The sequence below is a fragment of the Epinephelus fuscoguttatus genome, linkage group LG12 (genome assembly GCF_011397635.1).
Source record: "Epinephelus fuscoguttatus linkage group LG12, E.fuscoguttatus.final_Chr_v1".
NCBI classification, from domain to species: Eukaryota; Metazoa; Chordata; class Actinopteri; order Perciformes; family Serranidae; genus Epinephelus; species Epinephelus fuscoguttatus.
In genome coordinates, this window is record NC_064763.1 from 25,060,766 (window position 1) to 25,078,927 (window position 18,162).

Sequence of the window (18,162 nt, forward strand, 5' to 3'; positions counted from 1 at the left end):
TCAGCTCTCCTGGGTGCTGCTTGTCTGCTCCCCAGCACCCTATTGCAGGGCAGATTTGGCCTGTCAGTTGAGTATCACTTGGGTGATAGGAAATAAAATAAGGAACTGAAATAAAAAGAAATTCAAGAGAATAAACAGTATTTTCACCTCTTGACAGAAAGTAGAGGTGCTTCATATCCACAAAGCAGGAGACTTCTAATAAGCTCTTTCATCTCTCACCCATAACTGTAAACAATAACCTCCTTGTATTCCCTGCATGTACCTTTGACGAGACTGACATGAGCTCCACCCCAGCAGCCCACTCTGACTGGCACCTACAGCATTTCCACAGTGGGCGTGTCCACGGCTCGTTGGCTTTAGGACCCAGTGGCTCCTCCAGTGAGGCAGGCAGCGGCTCGGCTCTCAGACTGAAGCAGACAAAGGCGAGGGGAGAGACGGCGTGCCGCTATCCTGCAGCATCGACTCACACATTCACACACACTCTTTCCCCCCCACACACTCCCTTCACTCCGCAAGCAGCGACGCAGGTGAGTCCGCTTACTGGGTGGGATTATCCGCAGACTTTACTGATGAATAACCGAGATTAAATCGGGTTTTGATTGGGAGTGCGCAAATTGAGATGACATTTTGAGTGTATGTGTGTGGGAGAAATTATTTCAGGTTTTCAGATTTTGTGCAGGTGGATTGTGAGTAGGTGTGCGCACACCCAACCCCTTTTTTATCCTACAGAAAAACTTGCATCTCTGCTGCTGCTGTGCCATGTGGCCACACTCATCCATCATAAATGAAAAAGTGTGGCATCATCAAACTTTTTTTTTCCCCTTTTGCAAGCGTGGTTTAAAACAATCTGTGTGTGCTGTGGTGTTTCTGGATAGATAACTGTATGACTATGACTGGAGAGTCATATAATGTGGTTGCTGGTTTGTCAGGAGTGTGTAGTCACTGGGGTGTTGTGTGGGTGGCTCAGCCAGGAGCACAATCAGAACCAGCCAAAAAAAAAATCAGATACTACATAATGTTGCTGCAGTGCTGCTTAACGCTCAGAGCAGGCTTTAATTAGGGGGGAGTGCGTTCATTTTGCTGTGATGGTGGTTTTTATTCAGCTTTTGATAAAAGTCTGCAGTGTATCAATGAACCATACAGAGATAATCATGATGTCATACAGTTTAATAGTGAAAATCTCTCCTAGTGTCCATTATTGATATACTTTGTGGACTCATGCTGGAGAAATGAGCCGGCTGCTCCTCCAGCAGGAGCAGCAGCAGTGATGGTGATGTCACTCTGAAGGCAATGCACCCTGTTTGAGACAATGGACTGTCCTAGTTGATGCTCCACTGGGGAAGGGTCACTGTTAGCTCTGCCCATTAGTGCGGCAGATGGGCTTGAAACCTGGCCTTTGTCAGCTGAGGAGCACCCAGAAGTCCCCTCCCATCCTATCAGCGTGCCTGTCATAAAACCCCAGTCAGCAGCACAGCACAGGGGTTAGCAGGGGATCGGAGGGCCCCGCCACATGGATGGGTGGCGGCAGCATGTTTCCTTCTTTTCTATTTTAATGGCCGCTGTTGGTTAGTGTGGTCCTCTGTACAATATCGTATCTTTACATGCACCATGACAGGCATTAAAACATGGAGGACAATGAAGGGGATCGTTAGAGCAAAAGATGGGATGAAAACGGTGAAAGACGCAGGAGAGACTTCTGAGATTTTACTTTTTAATACATTACATGTTCATTAGACATAGGACTGCATGATATACGTGAGATCAGTATCGCAAATCTATTAATAGTGTGATATTCACGGCTGCAAATGATGATTATTTTCCTTGTCAATTCAAGATTATCTTTTGATCTGTCGATGACATATCAGAAAATAGTGACAAGTGTCCAAGGTGACGTCATCAAAAGTCTTGTCTCTCTGATCAGAAGTCCATAACCTATAGATATTCAAGTTTTCATTGATCCCCAACACCCTTTCATTGGAGAAGCTGAGAACAGTGACATTATTTGCTTGACTAAATGTGTATTTGATCATCAAATTTGTCGCAGATTACTCATCTGTCAATAAATCAATTGATGTATCAGCATCTAAAAGTGTTGGTGTTTCGCATACATCAGACAACTCCTCAGACATGTGAATCAAGAAGAAAAAAACTCAGTTTCAATGTTGCTAAATGATCAAATTGCCCACCTCTAACTGCAACAATTTTTCACAGAGGGACTGAAATTTGCCACAAAATGGTGCAAAATTGACAACCTCTTTCTATGACAGAAGATGCCAAACTGTGATGTCGGTCTTAAATGTCATCAAGGAGGAACAAAGTGACCCTAAAAGACCTCATGCATGACATCTTATCCTTAGTCATTCATTTTTCTACTTGTGAATTTATGACGATAAAGATTTGCCATTGGCACAGACAGTAGCTCAAACTGGGAAGTTTAATTCTTGGGCAAACCACTGAACAGATGAACATACAATATTTAAAAGATTAGGATGTGATCACTCTTTAAAGAGCAGTATATTGAAAATGAGATCATGTCAGTGGAGCTTGGTTTTAAACTTCCTCTTTTATGTGGGTGTGAGTGTTTTATGGGTGTGTGTCACTTTGAAAGGTATGGTTCAATGAGTTTTTGTGGTCTTTGAGGCAACTGAGCTGTGGTCATCAGGTGGTAGGTTAACAGGAAGAAGCCAGTCTTTAAATAGAGAAGCTGCTCCAGCCTTTGGCCCGTCCATCCCATAGCATGAGTGCTGTATTGTGTGTTGGCTGAACAGATGCATCTTTTGCATAATTTTTAGGAAGCAGGAGGAAGTGGATCTCCTGTAACAAGCAAAGTCTGGATATTTTGGGACAAGTAACAGAGTTAACATTTTCCTTTGAATGATTAAAGATTAAAATTCAGTCTTGATGTGGTGACATAAATTTTGTAGGAATGCACTGATAGTGCTTACTGTAACACTTAATCCACTTAAATATTAAGTGCTGCTCCACAGGGGGAATGTACCAATGTACAATATCACAAGATCTTGGTATTTGATTTGTACACATAGCTTTGCCACTCATGTTTCACTTAATGCATTTTCATGACACTGGAGACAAAGGCAGTGTATTAACAGCTGGATATATTAAAATAGAGAAAAGAAATTCCTCCTCTAATGTGACTAAAACACACCCTGATGTCAGCTCACTGAAACAGCATTGCCAGTATTGTGTTATGGTCAGCTGTTGGTTCCTGGAGATATTGGGGCACGTCTAAACCAGCAATTGGCGAATAACCCACTGATCAAAGAACAATCTCTGAACTGTACCCTTGAACTTTATTAACTGGCTCTGTGCCATTTACTGATTCATGCGGGCAAGTGAGACGACTGCCCACAGGTGTATGTAGGCGGATTACAGACATATCATATATGCTACATGCCTCACACAGCAGTTTAGCCGGAGCAGATGTTGGATTGTAATCTTACTCGCAGCAAAAAATAACATCTTAATTCATGATTTGCTGCAGCAGCGTGGGTCTAAGCTCTTTATGGGTGTATTCTGGCAAACAGTAAATTCACCATCATAATGGCTTTTCAGTTTAATAAATTATACAATGTTTTGTGATTTGTTAATCGAATCTTTGCCAATGGGCAATTTAATTAATGTGTGCCATGCAGTCAGTCAGTCAGCCATCTTAATCTGTCTGTGTGTAATCCTATTTGACTACCTGACAAAATATACGTCATTCAAAACCAGCACTGTGTGAGACATGTAAAGGATTTTTCTTATTTATAGTCATTTTTCAAAACTCCTTGGTCGGGTGACACCGGGTATCGAACCCACAGAAGGTGGGAGGCCCATTGGAGCATCTGTAAAGATGATGTTTAAGTGCAAATTTTAATAGCTAAAGCACTGAGGTGCCATAGCATTCAGCACTGGAGTATTTCAAGGACTCAATCCATATACTGAAGGTGATCTTTTTTTCTGATAGCACAGGTTTCACAAGGTAACTAATGAGCCCACATATGCAGTACACAATGTTCTTTGAAGTGGTCTGGATGTGTTTCAATGAGGACTCATTTTGCTGAAGACCGCCATTCACAACCAGTCCTTTTAGTCTCACTTAAAATGATTAGTGGTTTTCATTCATTGTCCACCTGTATGCAGATGAAACCATTACCATCATTACAGATTTATAAAATTCCCTTCCTCATGTCCATTGTTAAGTCAAAATGTATGTCTCTGTGTTTGCACTAGACAGCCATAGTGATTAATGACAGGAGAGGTTAATGCCAAATTCAGAGTGCAGAGTTTAGCTCACCTTGTGCTGAAGTCATGTAGGAAGGGAAGTATTTCTTTGGTGACTGACAGCAGAGATGATCCAGAGGATATTAGACTGATATCCCCTAGTGTGGTTATTAATTGGTTACTTTATTCCTGGTTATCTGGGGATGCTCTAAATCAAAAGTGGTATCAAATTCCGGGCCGATACTGACTCAGGTAGCTAGATTGGTTATCTGTGGCACTGGGGTCAGTCTTTCAAGTTCAACTCTATGTTTACATCTGGGCCCAGCTGTTCAAAAAATGTAATCTGGATCAGAATGATCCATGTTTTGCTATTCACGATCAGCTAATCCATTTTACTTTTGTGCCAGTTTTCCAAAGCAACATTGGATTAGATAACCCTGATCCAGATAAAAACTTTTCAAGATTACCTCATCCTAATAACCAGCGCTGACGGCCACCAACAAACACATTGCAATTACCACTTATCGCCATAGGTGCTGTCAGAGAGACCAAAATTAAGATCTTTGAGATTGTATTTTTAAATAATTTTTGTTTGATATTGACAGCTACTTGGAGGATTATTTTATGGGGATGACATACTTTCTTTTCTTACTTTACTGGATTGAAGGGCTTAATAGGTAGCCTAATCAAATTAACTTTATCAAAGTAACTGTAACAAACCAATTGCAAAATATAAATAAATGTGTATATATTTGAGCAATTTAAATGTCTCATTACATTTTGTTCCCGAAATCACCTCTGAATCCACCCTGCTGCTGGGATCAGGATAATCCATTTTTTTTTTTTTTGATCGAAGGTATCCCAATCCCACTAAAAAGTTTTAAACAACACATATTGAAGGTTTGATCCAGATCAAAACCAAAACTTGATCTAATCTGATTACAGGATCCGTTTTTGTCTTTCTTTTAAACAACCCATTTTCAAGATTTGATCCAATCTGTCAGACGAAATCAGATCAGATTACTCATCACACATGCACATACTACATTATGCGTCAGCAGCACACCAGTAAAGCACATGGCTGAGGGAGCTAACAACAAAAATGTCAGCTGTTTTGAGGTATTCAGATTTATATCTGAATTTATTTGTGACATTTTGGAAAGCAATGTTTAAGTAAAGTGATTTCAGGGACTTCCACACAATTAGGCATACAACCTATTAATTAAACACTGGTATCAGATTGATACCTGTTATCGGCGGATACCCAAAGCCACAGTATCAGGTGTGGGACTGAAAAAGTCAGAGAGATGCATTCTTGTTGTCTGGGCAATGTTTTTGAAACAAGCCAAAATAGTGAATTACAGTTTTGTATTATTATTATTATTATTATTATTATTATTACTACAATGTTTTAATTTACATACATTGTTTTCCTTCTTTCCCACAGACTCTCCGGAGCTGGTCACCACCACCACACATCTGTCACAACCATCTCAACTTTCAGTCATCATGGAGCTAGACTTTGGACATTTTGACGAGCGAGACAAGGCATCCCGTACCCCGCGGGGCGGGCGCCTGAATGGACTCCCCAGCCCTACCCACAGCGCCCACTGCAGCTTCTACCGCACGCGCACTCTGCAGGCCCTCACCAATGAGAAGAAAGCCAAAAAGGTGCGCTTCTACCGCAACGGAGACCGCTACTTCAAGGGCATCGTGTACGCTGTGGCCAATGACCGATTTCGCACCTTTGACTCGCTGCTGGCTGACCTCACACGCTCGCTGTCTGACCACATCAACTTGCCACAAGGTGTCCGCTTCATCTTCACTATTGATGGCGCACGCAAGATCGGCTCAATGGATGAACTAGAGGAGGGTAAGCATGTTTAGTAGAACGCATCAAGCACTTATGGTATTTGACTGAATGCATCACGAAGGTAAAGAATCATTGGGATTTTTTTTGGTCTTCAATAGAGCTGCTGTAGTGAGTCCAAATTGAGACATCATAGGCCGCCATGTTAAAGATGATCTGCAGTTTCAAGTCACTTTCTGTGCTGAGAAGATTTAGAAGCAGAACATTTCCAGTTCTGAGATTAGAAGTCTTATCTTTTTGGTCTAGACTCCTGTAATCTCTTCATACGACGTATCGGCTTCTAATCTGAAGGGTTACTTTGGGGTAGTCGGGTGAAATGGTCCACATCTTCCAACTGTTGGCACATTGTAGGCAGTAGTTTCTCTCAAAGGCTAAACAAATGTGAGGAAGTGTTCATGAGTATATTGTAAAAACAGAGAAATGTTGCATGTTTGAAAAACAAAACACAACACGATCCGTTACTCATATTGTACTTCATGGTTCTCTGCGTTCAAAGACTCCTTAACGTGCTTGTGAAGCAGGAAGCAGGTTTTCTATCTTGGTCTTAATTAGACTCAGTGGTCTCAGTTTTTTGGGCGTTAAGCTTTGGACTCTTGCAGGGGTTCATACTGAGCTGTAAAGTCAGCTCTCTACAGCTCAGTATGGGATAAATGGTTCATTAACAGACAACATTAGCATCTAATTCATTATAGAAACCTCCGGTCACAATTTGGGACTGCGTTTTTATTGTCAAGCGTCTCCATCAGCACCCAGAGGAACAGTGGGAGGAAATCCCAATTCAAAGTGTAGCTTTTGGATTTTTATTTATAGCGAAAATAGGGGGGTTTTTTTGGATGCAGCAGTCAAGGCATTTTACATGACGACATATTTCATACTGATCAGTTTGTGAGTCTGTCTGATAGATGGAGTTAAATGAGTCTGTTGTAGTTTAGATTTGGCGTCAGAAGGCAGATCAGAAGTGATTTACGTATTACAGATTCATGTTGTGAAAGTTGCCAAAGATGATTTGAAATCCTTTTGCTCATTGAATAAAGTCTTTGCTTTGCACCAGACAAGATGATCCATGCATTGGCCTGCCTGAGCGAAGTCATAATTCAGCTTGCCAAGATGAAGCAACATAAAATTTCAGTCAACAACCATCAATCAGATGTTCCTCAAGAATAATTTATAAGCCCCACTTAAATGACCCAAGTTTAAGTCCCGGTCCACTTTACGAGATCAAGACGAGAAATGGGACGAGGTGGACGGAGTGAACTGGGGGTAAAGCTACTGTGGAAGATAAACTGCAGCTTAATTTGTTCAGAATGAGATGATCATCTTTGCTTCTTGAGCTGCTTAGGAAAGATAGGAACGTATGTGCGTCTCCATGTGCTTTTCTGCATGTGTGCGTGTGGGTAGTGCAGTAAAGAAGGGGTAGCACAGTATGCACTGTGGGTGGTTGGTGGGGCATTTCATTGTGCTTCCTCCTGTGGGTTATAATTAATTGCTCAATCTCCTCTGCACTGTGTAATCCTGTTCTGTGCCTTTGTCTTTGCCGTAATTTCTGCACATTTGGCCTAATTGCTGCCTTCTGGATTCCCGCTTTTGTCCAAATTTCTCTTTCTCTCCATCTTTCTCCCCGTGCTGCATTTTGCCTTTACTTCAGCTCCCCTCCCTGTCTGAGCAAGAACAGCACAATCTGCTGTCAAGATTGGGAGGTCGATAAACGGAGATGAAAATGGAAGATTATTTAGAGAATTGGACGAAGATGGGCCAATTTAGCAAAAGTACATTTGTGATGAGGCTGTAGAATATTTTAACTCCCTGTTTTTCACTTGAAAAATGGTAACAAAGAAGGTTCAGACACTATAGGACTGAATAACGTCCAACAAGGAGGTCGGTCAGTCTTACAAAAGGCTTCATCTTGTTATAATTCAAGCCAAGGGATGCATGCTTTAAAAACTGAAGATGTGTCTCTACTGTGTTGCTAATACCGTCACTGTGTGTTGTGAAGCAGGTATTGTTTGACTGATCTGTGCTGTGGTCTCACGGGAGATGTTTAAACTCTTTTATTCTCTTCAACACCAGACAAAGACATGCAAGTGTGAGCTACAGCATAGTTCACACAATAATAATATCTGTTTCATTATTCCAGATGTCTCATTTGATGAAACGCTCTTACTGTATATGCAGTGTATACCCTAAAATAGTCTAAACTTTAACAAGAAATCTCAGTGTGTTTTCTGTCTCTAAAGGATTTTGTAGTTTACCTTTAAGTACCAGTATTTTTTGAAAACACATCTCTCAGTCGTCCCAGTGGAATCCAGCCAACCAGATACTGTTTTGTGTTCAGACATCCAATCCTGAGCCTCCTGCCGTTTCCTTAATGCAACTGGGATGAATGACACTTAGTTTGGTGATCCAAGCATGGAAAAAAAAACATTTAGAGAAGCTCAATAGCAACATGTCTCTCCATAACCAATATGGTTACTCAAAGGCTGCCTGTGAACAGTTTTTATTGACACCATCTGCAGTCTGGGCTGTTTTCTCAAACAAAGTAAAATGATTCTTAGTTATGACGTGATTGATGTCAGAGATCCCCCCCCACCGGTCTTGACATCTCTTAATTTGACTTCCTGCAGGTTCAAATGTTTCTGCGTGGACGCCTCCGGGAGTCTCAGGTGTCAACATTGAATAGCTGAGTGTGTTGCAACCCACTAACCTAATTTTTCTTTGCTCTCACAGGGGAAAGCTATGTTTGTGCATCAGAGAACTTCTACAAGAAGGTCGACTACACAAAGAACGTGAACCCCAACTGGTCCGTGAATGTAAAGGCCTCAGCGAGCCAGAAGAACATGCAGTCCTTGGCCGCCAAGGCTACCGGTGACGCCAGAGAGGGCAAGGACTTTATTCGACCCAAGCTAGTGACGGTGATGCGCAGCGGCGTGAAGCCACGCAAGGCTGTGCGCGTCCTGCTCAATAAGAAAACGGCACACTCCTTCGAGCAGGTGCTCACCGACATCACAGAGGCCATTAAACTTGAAAGTGGTGTGGTCAAGAGGATCTACACACTTGACGGCAAGCAGGTATGTCTCGCCTTTAGCTGCTGCCCACCTTACATTGTGCTCTCAGGTGATCGCATGTGTTGCTGCAAACAAAAGGTGCATATGAAAAACTTACCTTTTTAAAATCCAAATGTCCCAAACTGCGTATGCCCTTTGCATTTGTCTGCATTTGTTTAATGTGTGATAGGGCTCTGTGCTGGGAATAACTGGAACAAAGATGGTACAGTGTAGTTTGTAAGCAGAGCTACACAATAGGAAAATTTGTGGTCAGGATTGAGGACAGTTCTTCATTCATACATCCACCCACACCCAGCCAGGTATCAGGATCAAGTACTTTCATAATGGCCACAGGAGGTAGAGGACAAAATATCCTCTCTTACCTTCAATCAACAATGACACGGCAGGTCCATGAGAACTTTTATCATCCATGAGAACAACCTGTGCACACAATGACCTTTATTGTCTACAGTCTTTGTTCTGACTTTCAGTCTGAGGCAGCATTTCCTCCTGTCTTGTGGTTAAAGTCATTAGTACCTGTCCATCGGCCTTTGTTGTGGAGTTAGGCCACGAGTCCATCTGTTATTGAAAAGCTCAAAAGTCCTGGGAAGTTCTGTCGTCCACCCACTATGGTCGTACAGGAAGGGTTGGGCCATGTATTGATGTGTTTGATCACTTTGTCCTAATTGTTGCTCTATTTAGGATGTTGGTATTCTAGCGAAACAGTGAAAATATGGGTCAATAAATCTTTACACGTGAACAGATCTGATGTCTTTGGTTAAGCTGCTGAGAAACATCTGAGGTTGGGTCTAAGACATTTTTGGAAGAAAATGATCAGCTTTAGACTGTCCTATTCTTCTCATTCTCATTTTGAGATGATGCTTTCGCTGCATGTTGCGGAGCATTTCTCATTGCATGTAACAGAAGCAACAGAATAAAGGGCAAAGTGTCATTAGCGACCTTGACTATTCTCTGGTGTTCGGTTAAGGGATCCTGAGGCAGGTGTAGCCAAACAGAATTCAGGGCAATCGAATCCCCACGAGAAGATGATACCAAAAAAAAAAAACCTCCACTGGCTGGCTGTGGACAGTAAAAACCTGCAGTGACTTGTCAGACCTGTATTTTATATATACAGAAGTGTGAGATTAAAGATAATACTTCTGAATTAAACCAATCTAGATTAAGATGTTGATTTTGTTTCCAGCAAACATTGCACATCGACCCTAATAACACACTGGAGACTGTTAATATTCAAAGAGCAGGTCCATCTGTGTTCTTTTCCATGTTTTTCAAATGGAAATTCCCACTTAGTCATTATCAATAGCGCTGACTAATCTATGCTCTCTGCAGAGCTACCAGACTCCATTGACCAAAACAGTAATTTTACCTCACAGCACACTGGAGTTGCTGGTCTACCGCTGACTTTATCGTTTAGTTTGTTTATTGTGTAACTTTCAGGACCAAACTAACATGGCGTCCACAGCAAACCTACCTCACATCACATGAAGCAAAGTTTAAGTGGGGCTTTGAAAATAGCATTTTGAGGCTAAAACATATACTTGAATAGTTACATTTTAATACATCAGGAACACCACTGGAAAGCAACAGAATGATATATAAACCTCATAATACAACAAGTAATGGGGCCGCCCTATAAGCTGGGAAAGATTAATATTTGACTTAACGTCTTTATTTAACAGGAAATATTGAAACGATAGGAATTTTGCAACTGAGTCTACCCTGGGTTAGTTAGTAGTGCTACCTGCTAATTTCAATCGGCCAACTACATTTTCATTTTAGAGGTTTTGTAACTTTCTATTTGACTGCTTCTGTCCAGATTTAAGGTATGATTTCCCAACACCAATGGTAAATAGCACCAGTTAAGCTGCAGCTGCAGGCCTTGCATTCATACAGAAAATACTCTTGCATGTTTTGTTTTAAGACAATTAAGTCCAGATTGTGAGAGAATACATTATGGCTTGGCAACAGTCACATTTAAGCTGTGCCTCAATTGCTGTTATAATAGAGTGCATTCATTTCTTGTGTAGGCTGGTACTTCCAATAAAGTTCTACCATGAGGTTTAGAAGATTACATACTGTTGTAATGGGGACGCAGCTGCAAATATAGCTGAAACAAAAGCACAAGAATGGTGAAACCTAATCAAATGACCCATATGAGGCAAACAACATGCTTTAACTTTGCTTAAAAGTCACTCCCTGGGGAAGACTATTGTTTTCTCAACACAGCTGGCTAAGCCAAAAGGACGTAATGTTTTATTCATAGTTATGCTTTATCGGAGCAGCAACCATGCAGGGTCACCCACCTGGAAGCCTGTGGAAAGGTCTGTGAGATGGACCGTCTAACATGTCCTTTATATCAACATGTGTGCTACTTTAAGAGGTAATAAATAAATTACAAAATATGGTACAAAATTTGGTCATGGTATAGTTTTCTGTGCTGCTAGGAGTGACAGAAGCATTCAGTATGTTTTCTCATGATAATTTGAAGACACACCTGTCACACCTGTAACTGTCTGCACAAATCAAGTACCTGTGCTTTCCAGACTATTGTGAATCCCAGTTAATTAGCGTAGGCGGGGATGTGGAGCAATGCGTGAAAGCATGTGTGGATACGAACACGGACATCTGTTCCTCAGTCCTCTCTTTGATATGGTTAAATGTTCGCTAATTCTCCTGTGGGGACCTTTTTCCTGTATAATTCATTACAGATGGACTGGGGATCGTGCCCTGCTGAGCTCCTTTAGGTGTTGTACTTCTTCAGTTCCTTTTTGCTCTGTATTAATAAGGCTGGAATCACACGAGTCTGGAAGGAGGGGAGGCGCGCTCAAATGATAGATGGGGGAATTTGATTTTAATGCTTTCTCCCAGGGGTGCAGTCTGGCTGCCCCAGGTCTCACACCGGTTTTCCTGCAGACACACTTGCTAAGATGCTTGGATGTTGTAATCACCTTATGGAATATGAGTTTAATTTTCATGTTTCAGTGTTTCTATCTTTGTGATTGGGCTGTGGTTCCTCCTCTTGCCATGTGTTTTCCTCCATGCATTTTTAATGATGATGTGTTTCCACAAAATGAATTTAATAGCCGCCATATGGTAGCCGTTCCAATCCGAGCGTATTGATTGATTTGTCATCGCTGCGGATATAGATTAATTGCTCTGTGATTGGTGTCCAATGATTTTGGACTCGTGCCAGTCTCACTGCAACGCACAGAAATGCGAGAAAATGCTGCACACATTATTGCGGCGTCTTTGTGTGCAGAGGCACACTGCAGCTGCTCTGTGGTGGAGGTGATATGGTAGAAGCAATATTGATGCAGTGCCCGCCCCTCCCTGACTCTGCGCCGATCCTCCTCTTCCCATTCCATTGCGATAGCTGCTGGGACTGGTTGCTAGGAGACCACATCCCAGGCACAAAGAGAGCCCAGCTGGTGTGGACTGGTCTGTCAGATACCACATCCTGTAGTGGGTGTGAGAGTTTACTATCAATGCAAGCCTTTGGTTTAAAAATCATATGTCATGTATTTTTCTTTTTTACCTGTATGCACTGGGTGTGAACTGGAAGGATTATGGATGATGTTTTTGCATGTATAGTTTTTTAAAGCATCAGTTTGTGGCTGAGATAAAATGTGATTCAGGTTTTTATAGCATTTTTGAAATGCCTACTTCTCACTCTTGATCTTCCTCTTCTCTCTCAGCACTGTGTAGACCCTAAAGACAGCCTGCCCTCCTCTCTTTGTCAGTGTTGTGAACAAAATCACTCCCATTTTCCCCTCAAATGCTGGTGCTTTTCACTTCAATCGGGAAGGGTGGGGCCAGTGGATTCAGGAGTCATTTTCCTTTCTTAGAGCAAATTAGGATCATTTTATTTTCGCTGATGGGTAATAATAATTTCCTCATGCCTAAAAAGAAAAAAGTACATTTCTTGATTTGCCCTCGCTGCTTCTAAAGGCTACATTAAATCAGAGGGAGTTTATTTAATTGCTGGCAGCCATTTTGTATTCATTCCTTTCTGATAGAGGTGTCTGCACAGGAGAATAGTTCTGATTTGCATTTAAGATCCACTGCTTGTTCATGTGAATTGCACTTTGGCAGGCTTTTCATCTGATAGATGCCAAATCCAAATGCGGTTTGTGAAATATATTGAGGGTACATTGTGTTGCAGCATTGCAGGGGGCTCTCTAACAGATTTGAGTGCCCATTATTCTGACCCGGTTTAGAAATGCGGCTTGCAATAAGTCCTCTTTTTTTTTAAATTGATTTGTCAACAAAGAGGGAGAGGAAAAGAAAAGGATGCTTCAGGCATGCTTCAGGCACAAGGTCACACTGTTATTGTCTGAGAACAAAAGATTCCAGTTTTCTTTAAAAGTTAATAACTCGTGATGAGAAATTATTCACTGAATAGGATATGGATACAGGCATGGGCTTAGGGCTTCTTAACGACTAAAATACATCCAGTAATGGGGAAGAAAAGCCTGCTTTTCCTTGGTTATCAGTGCTCTTGCAGTCTGCCTGCTCTTTGCCATGCTGCAGAAGCAGTTGTCATGGCAATAAGCTCCGCCGTGATGGATTCGGTTTGTGACAATGGCTGTAATACGCTGAGTGTGCTCTTTACATTGGGTCTTACCTGCTTGCACTCTACTCCTCACCCGCCACCACAGCTCTCTGCAGCCACATTTCACTCACGCACACGCCCCCACACACACTCAGTGTTTAACAGAGGCAGACAATCAGGCTGACAGAGGGGCGTGGTCCCCATGATGAAGCATCTCGAGCAGGCATGGAAGCCAGCATGCATCCTCGGTGCCTGAATCCCCTCGCAGCCCCCCTCCCTTTTCCTGCTCAAGGACCACATCAACAAGTGAGCATGACCTGGGGGGGGGGGGGGGGGAGAGGAGGAAGCACGATTTAATAATGGTAAGGCCACATCAGTCAGCCAAATGGAAAGCCTGCTTCCTCGGGTTTGGGGAGGGGTGGGGTTAAAACAACATCAGGCACCAGCTGCTCCCCATGACTGTGCAGATATCGCTGCCTAACTGGCTCATCTGCGCTCCAAATGCATCCGGAGCACCTACAGTAGCACACAGACGCTGTACCAGTGCACCAAGGTCACAGACAGGTCAGGGAGGCAACTGCAAATAAGAATCATTGTTAGCATGTGAGAAATCACTGCAAATCAGCTGCTGATGCTCACATAGCGTCTTTATTTATATTTTAATCTACTGCATTTGACTTTTGTGCTGTAATTATATCCACAAACGGAGCTGTTGCTACAAAAGCAGACAACCTGACATGATTGCTAAGCTACCATCTGTGAAACCCTCAGTCGAAATGGACAAAATGGAGACAACTGAGTGTATTTTAGAGGAATATTCCACTCGGTGCAGAGGCGCTGATATTGATCAGGTCTGTGTGCCTACAGTGAAGGAAATGGTGTGGGAGTTTCCCCATGGGTTTGCAAAGCAAGGTCTTACCGGCTCTTTTTCAGCCCCTGTCTTCCTCATACTTCACTTTTCTTTTACACGGCTCCCTAATGCTGAGACTACACAATTTCTCATTTTATGAAAACTAATTTCACTGAGGTTTGTTATTTTAATTTTAGTTAAATGTTCTGTGCTCGACCTTACATGATGCAGTCATATCATCTGCTGCAATCACACAAAAAAAGAAAGTGCTGCAGTGTGCACCCTTTGTTTGCAGCTGTTTTGTATGGAGACAGAAGGAAACCCTGAAACTGATCTATAGTGTTTGTCAGAGTACAGCAGATGAGTGTGATCACCGGCCACTTGCTGACTCATTAGCGCCGATGGTGACCCTTCAGTGTTCGTCAGATAAGCACTGATTGGATGAGTCACGACAGAGGGTCAAACCTGCATAATGCAAAATTGAATAGCTTTACTCCTGCACAGGGATCAATAAACATGGCGGTGCAGAATCAGACATGAGACAGACGCTGGACCTGGAGAATCATCAGCTCATTCATTAATGCTCTGACGCTGCTGCTGAAAGGATGAGCTGAGGTCCAGACAAGCAGCTGCACGTAGGAGACAAAGGATGCATGAGCTTTGTTGGGAGATGTTTCCTGCTGCTTCACACACAAGCTGTGGCAAAGAACTGCGGTTTGATCACTGGCCTGAAGTGTTGGATTTGTTTTGTAGATCAAATTGTGTTGGCATTGCTTTGCCTTCACAAAATAGTACACATCATACCATATATCATGTGGAAATCTCTGAGGCACTGCTCAACCCAGATTATACTGAGTGTTATTTTTCAAACTGTGGTCGTCCCAGTAATTCTTCCCATCTACAGTGAAATATTACCTCTCAGCAAGCAGAGGAGGAAAATATTGGTTGTTTCGCCACCTTTTTTTACAACGTGCATTAATGTTTTATGATACTGGAGAAAATGGGAATCATATGGTCTATTTATTTTATTAACTTTGATAGAGGGGATGCTGTATGTTGGGAATTTCTCTGGTGTTTCAGACGGCTTGTTACCTTGTGGTTTGATGAATGAATCCTATAAAAGCTGAAACGTCACACATCTGCGATAATTTGGTTTTGTAGAGCAAATTGAAATGAGAAACTGTCCATTAAGCACCACGGGGAGGCATCATAGAAATTACACTAACATGTGGCCCACTGTCTTCTCACCAGGAAGTTCAGAGTTACACAGCGTTCAGTTTCTGTATTTACCGCTCGACCTCCATGACCCTAATGAAACGTCTGCAGCCTGTGGATGGTCAGCCAGAGTCGGGCCAACAGAACTCTGAATAATTCAGTTGCTGTGGATGGTGGATCCCTGCGTAGCTGCTGGTGGTGTTGGTGGTTTTTGGAGGGTCATGTGGTCCTGACAGCTGGTGAGGCAGAGATTAGGGATGGGCTTGGTGGGACAGAGGGTGGGGGGCACCTGGAGTCTGGAACTAGCCAGCTTTTCAGAAAACCCCACCCACTTTCCTCCAATAAACACACAAATGTGTATGTATGTATATGTATGCATATGTATGTCTATATATGACAGGGCTTTTGATTATCTCTAAAATGAATGGCATAATGTCTTCTCATATTGGGCCTCATTCACATACATCAATGTTTACTTATTTGGGACTTGCTCTTAGGCAAGGACAGACTCTATACACACTCAAGAGCACACTAATACACACTGAGTGCTGTGAAAGTGTTTGTGCAAAATAGTTTCCTTTTTTGCATTCTACAGTTGTTAGTATTACAGGGTTTAAATTACATTAATATTTTTTATCATTTATAATATGTTTTAAGTTATTTTCATTGTCTTACAAAGCATTATGGTCTTTTAAAATAAATAAACACTACACTAACACTTTAATCAATTATGTTAATTAGGAACCATGCCATTCAATGTTTAGCAATTGATCACGCTATTTATAGGCCCAGAGTAGGCCTATTTCTGCACCCTAGGTCTACTAACACTATGGCATATTTACAGCTGCTGCAAGGTGTTGCAGATCGTGCCCCAAAGAGGGAACACATCTTCCAGGACCATGCAGATCAGTTTGCAGGGAGTGACATTCAGTGGTCAGCACTGAGATTGAGCTATTTTTTTACATCATCAGTTGTGCGGCTTCTGCCGGACACAGCATTCCCTGAATGAGTAATAACATTCCACATAGGGTTGTGTACTAAACTCGATACTTTTAAGGGTACTGACTGAATTACGTCGGTACTAATGGGTATCAGTTCATATTGAAGCCATCAGTGCTAAATTTCGGTACCTGAGAGCACATCTGGGTGAGAACACTGCGTTTAGACAAGAGGCAAACGTATCGCAAAGCGTCCCAAAACCCGGAGGCCAGCCACAAAGCTTTGAGGCTGGCAATGGAGCCCCATGGAGCTGCTAGGTGTAACTTCAGACAGTACGTGGAAGTAACCCAAAGCTGGGAAGCCAGCCTTGGACCTTAGTGGCCAGAAGATTAGCTCCATGTTTGATCAGAAGAGTAGAGGAGCAGAATTGCTCGTTAGTCTATTACATCACCCCTGCAGCGTGTTCAAAATTTTTTGTTATTACAGAGTAGGTGAAGTACTGAAAAAAAAGTCGAGTACCAGCACCCAATTCCAGGTTCTGGAACTGATATCTGTTCAAATGTGAATGTTACCCAACCCTAATCCCATCTTTTTATTACACCCACTGCTGATGCTACTAAATATGGCCGCTCGTCTGCCATCACTTATTGCAAAAGTACCTCCACTTCTAAACTATTAAAGTTGTTGGAGTCCAGTGCTCCACTCTCTTTAGACTTTCATTTGGACAATTTTGACTTTATTCTCTCAATTTTTATCTTCAATTTCTGTTTGTGCACACGGCCCTGCAGTCTCATGACCTTTCATTGGGATTAGTGGGGCATTTGGTTGACTTGGTTTACCTGTGCTAATTAGGATCAACCGGCACGCACTTTCAATTTACGAGCACAGTAGGATTCATCATTAGCAGAACACAGGTTCAAACAACTCTGGGGTTTAGAAGATACTGATAAACAAGGATTGTTCCGAGTCTGATGACGCAGCTGACTGACCTTTTCAAATGGAGAGCGGATGCTTCTTAACCTATATCCGAATGTTCCCAAGCTGGTCTGCCATTTCCCCACTGCAGCCGTGTTTCAAAGGGAGTCTGACATTTTACATTTGATTTGATCGCATGCAAAGCAGAGCAGTTTTCCACAACACTTCTATCAACTGTAGACAGACATCAGGCCACACTTCACGGTGACAATTAACCCATTATAGGCATCCCATGTGAGAGGAGACAAATGCCTGATTATAATGTTATTGGTCAGAAGGTTGTGTACATGCAGGCCAGGTTTAGGTGACAGTCAGAGTGTCTGAGGGACACTGGATACACACTGTACATGAATTATTTGTGGGGTTAATGATGCAAAGAGGACTGGTCAAAGATCTACACTGTATCTGTACAGATAATGTGGATCTTAAGTGATCTCTGTAGGGAATAGGATTAGTGGGATTATCTAGAAGGATT

General features: G+C 42.3%; 1 protein-coding gene across 1 annotated transcript in view; it reads left to right on the forward strand.

The window, feature by feature from the left end:
- The first annotated feature begins 369 nt into the window (after positions 1 to 369).
- LOC125898705 (neuronal migration protein doublecortin-like) overlaps positions 370 to 18,162 on the forward strand; it is a 34,952-nt gene continuing 17,159 nt past the window's right edge. Inside the window, exons 1-3 of the mRNA XM_049592586.1 lie at positions 370 to 527; positions 5,672 to 6,097; positions 8,819 to 9,159. Coding sequence (XP_049448543.1) covers positions 5,734 to 6,097; positions 8,819 to 9,159 — 705 coding nt within the window. The 5' untranslated portion in view covers positions 370 to 527; positions 5,672 to 5,733. The remainder of the gene's footprint in view (positions 528 to 5,671; positions 6,098 to 8,818; positions 9,160 to 18,162) is intronic.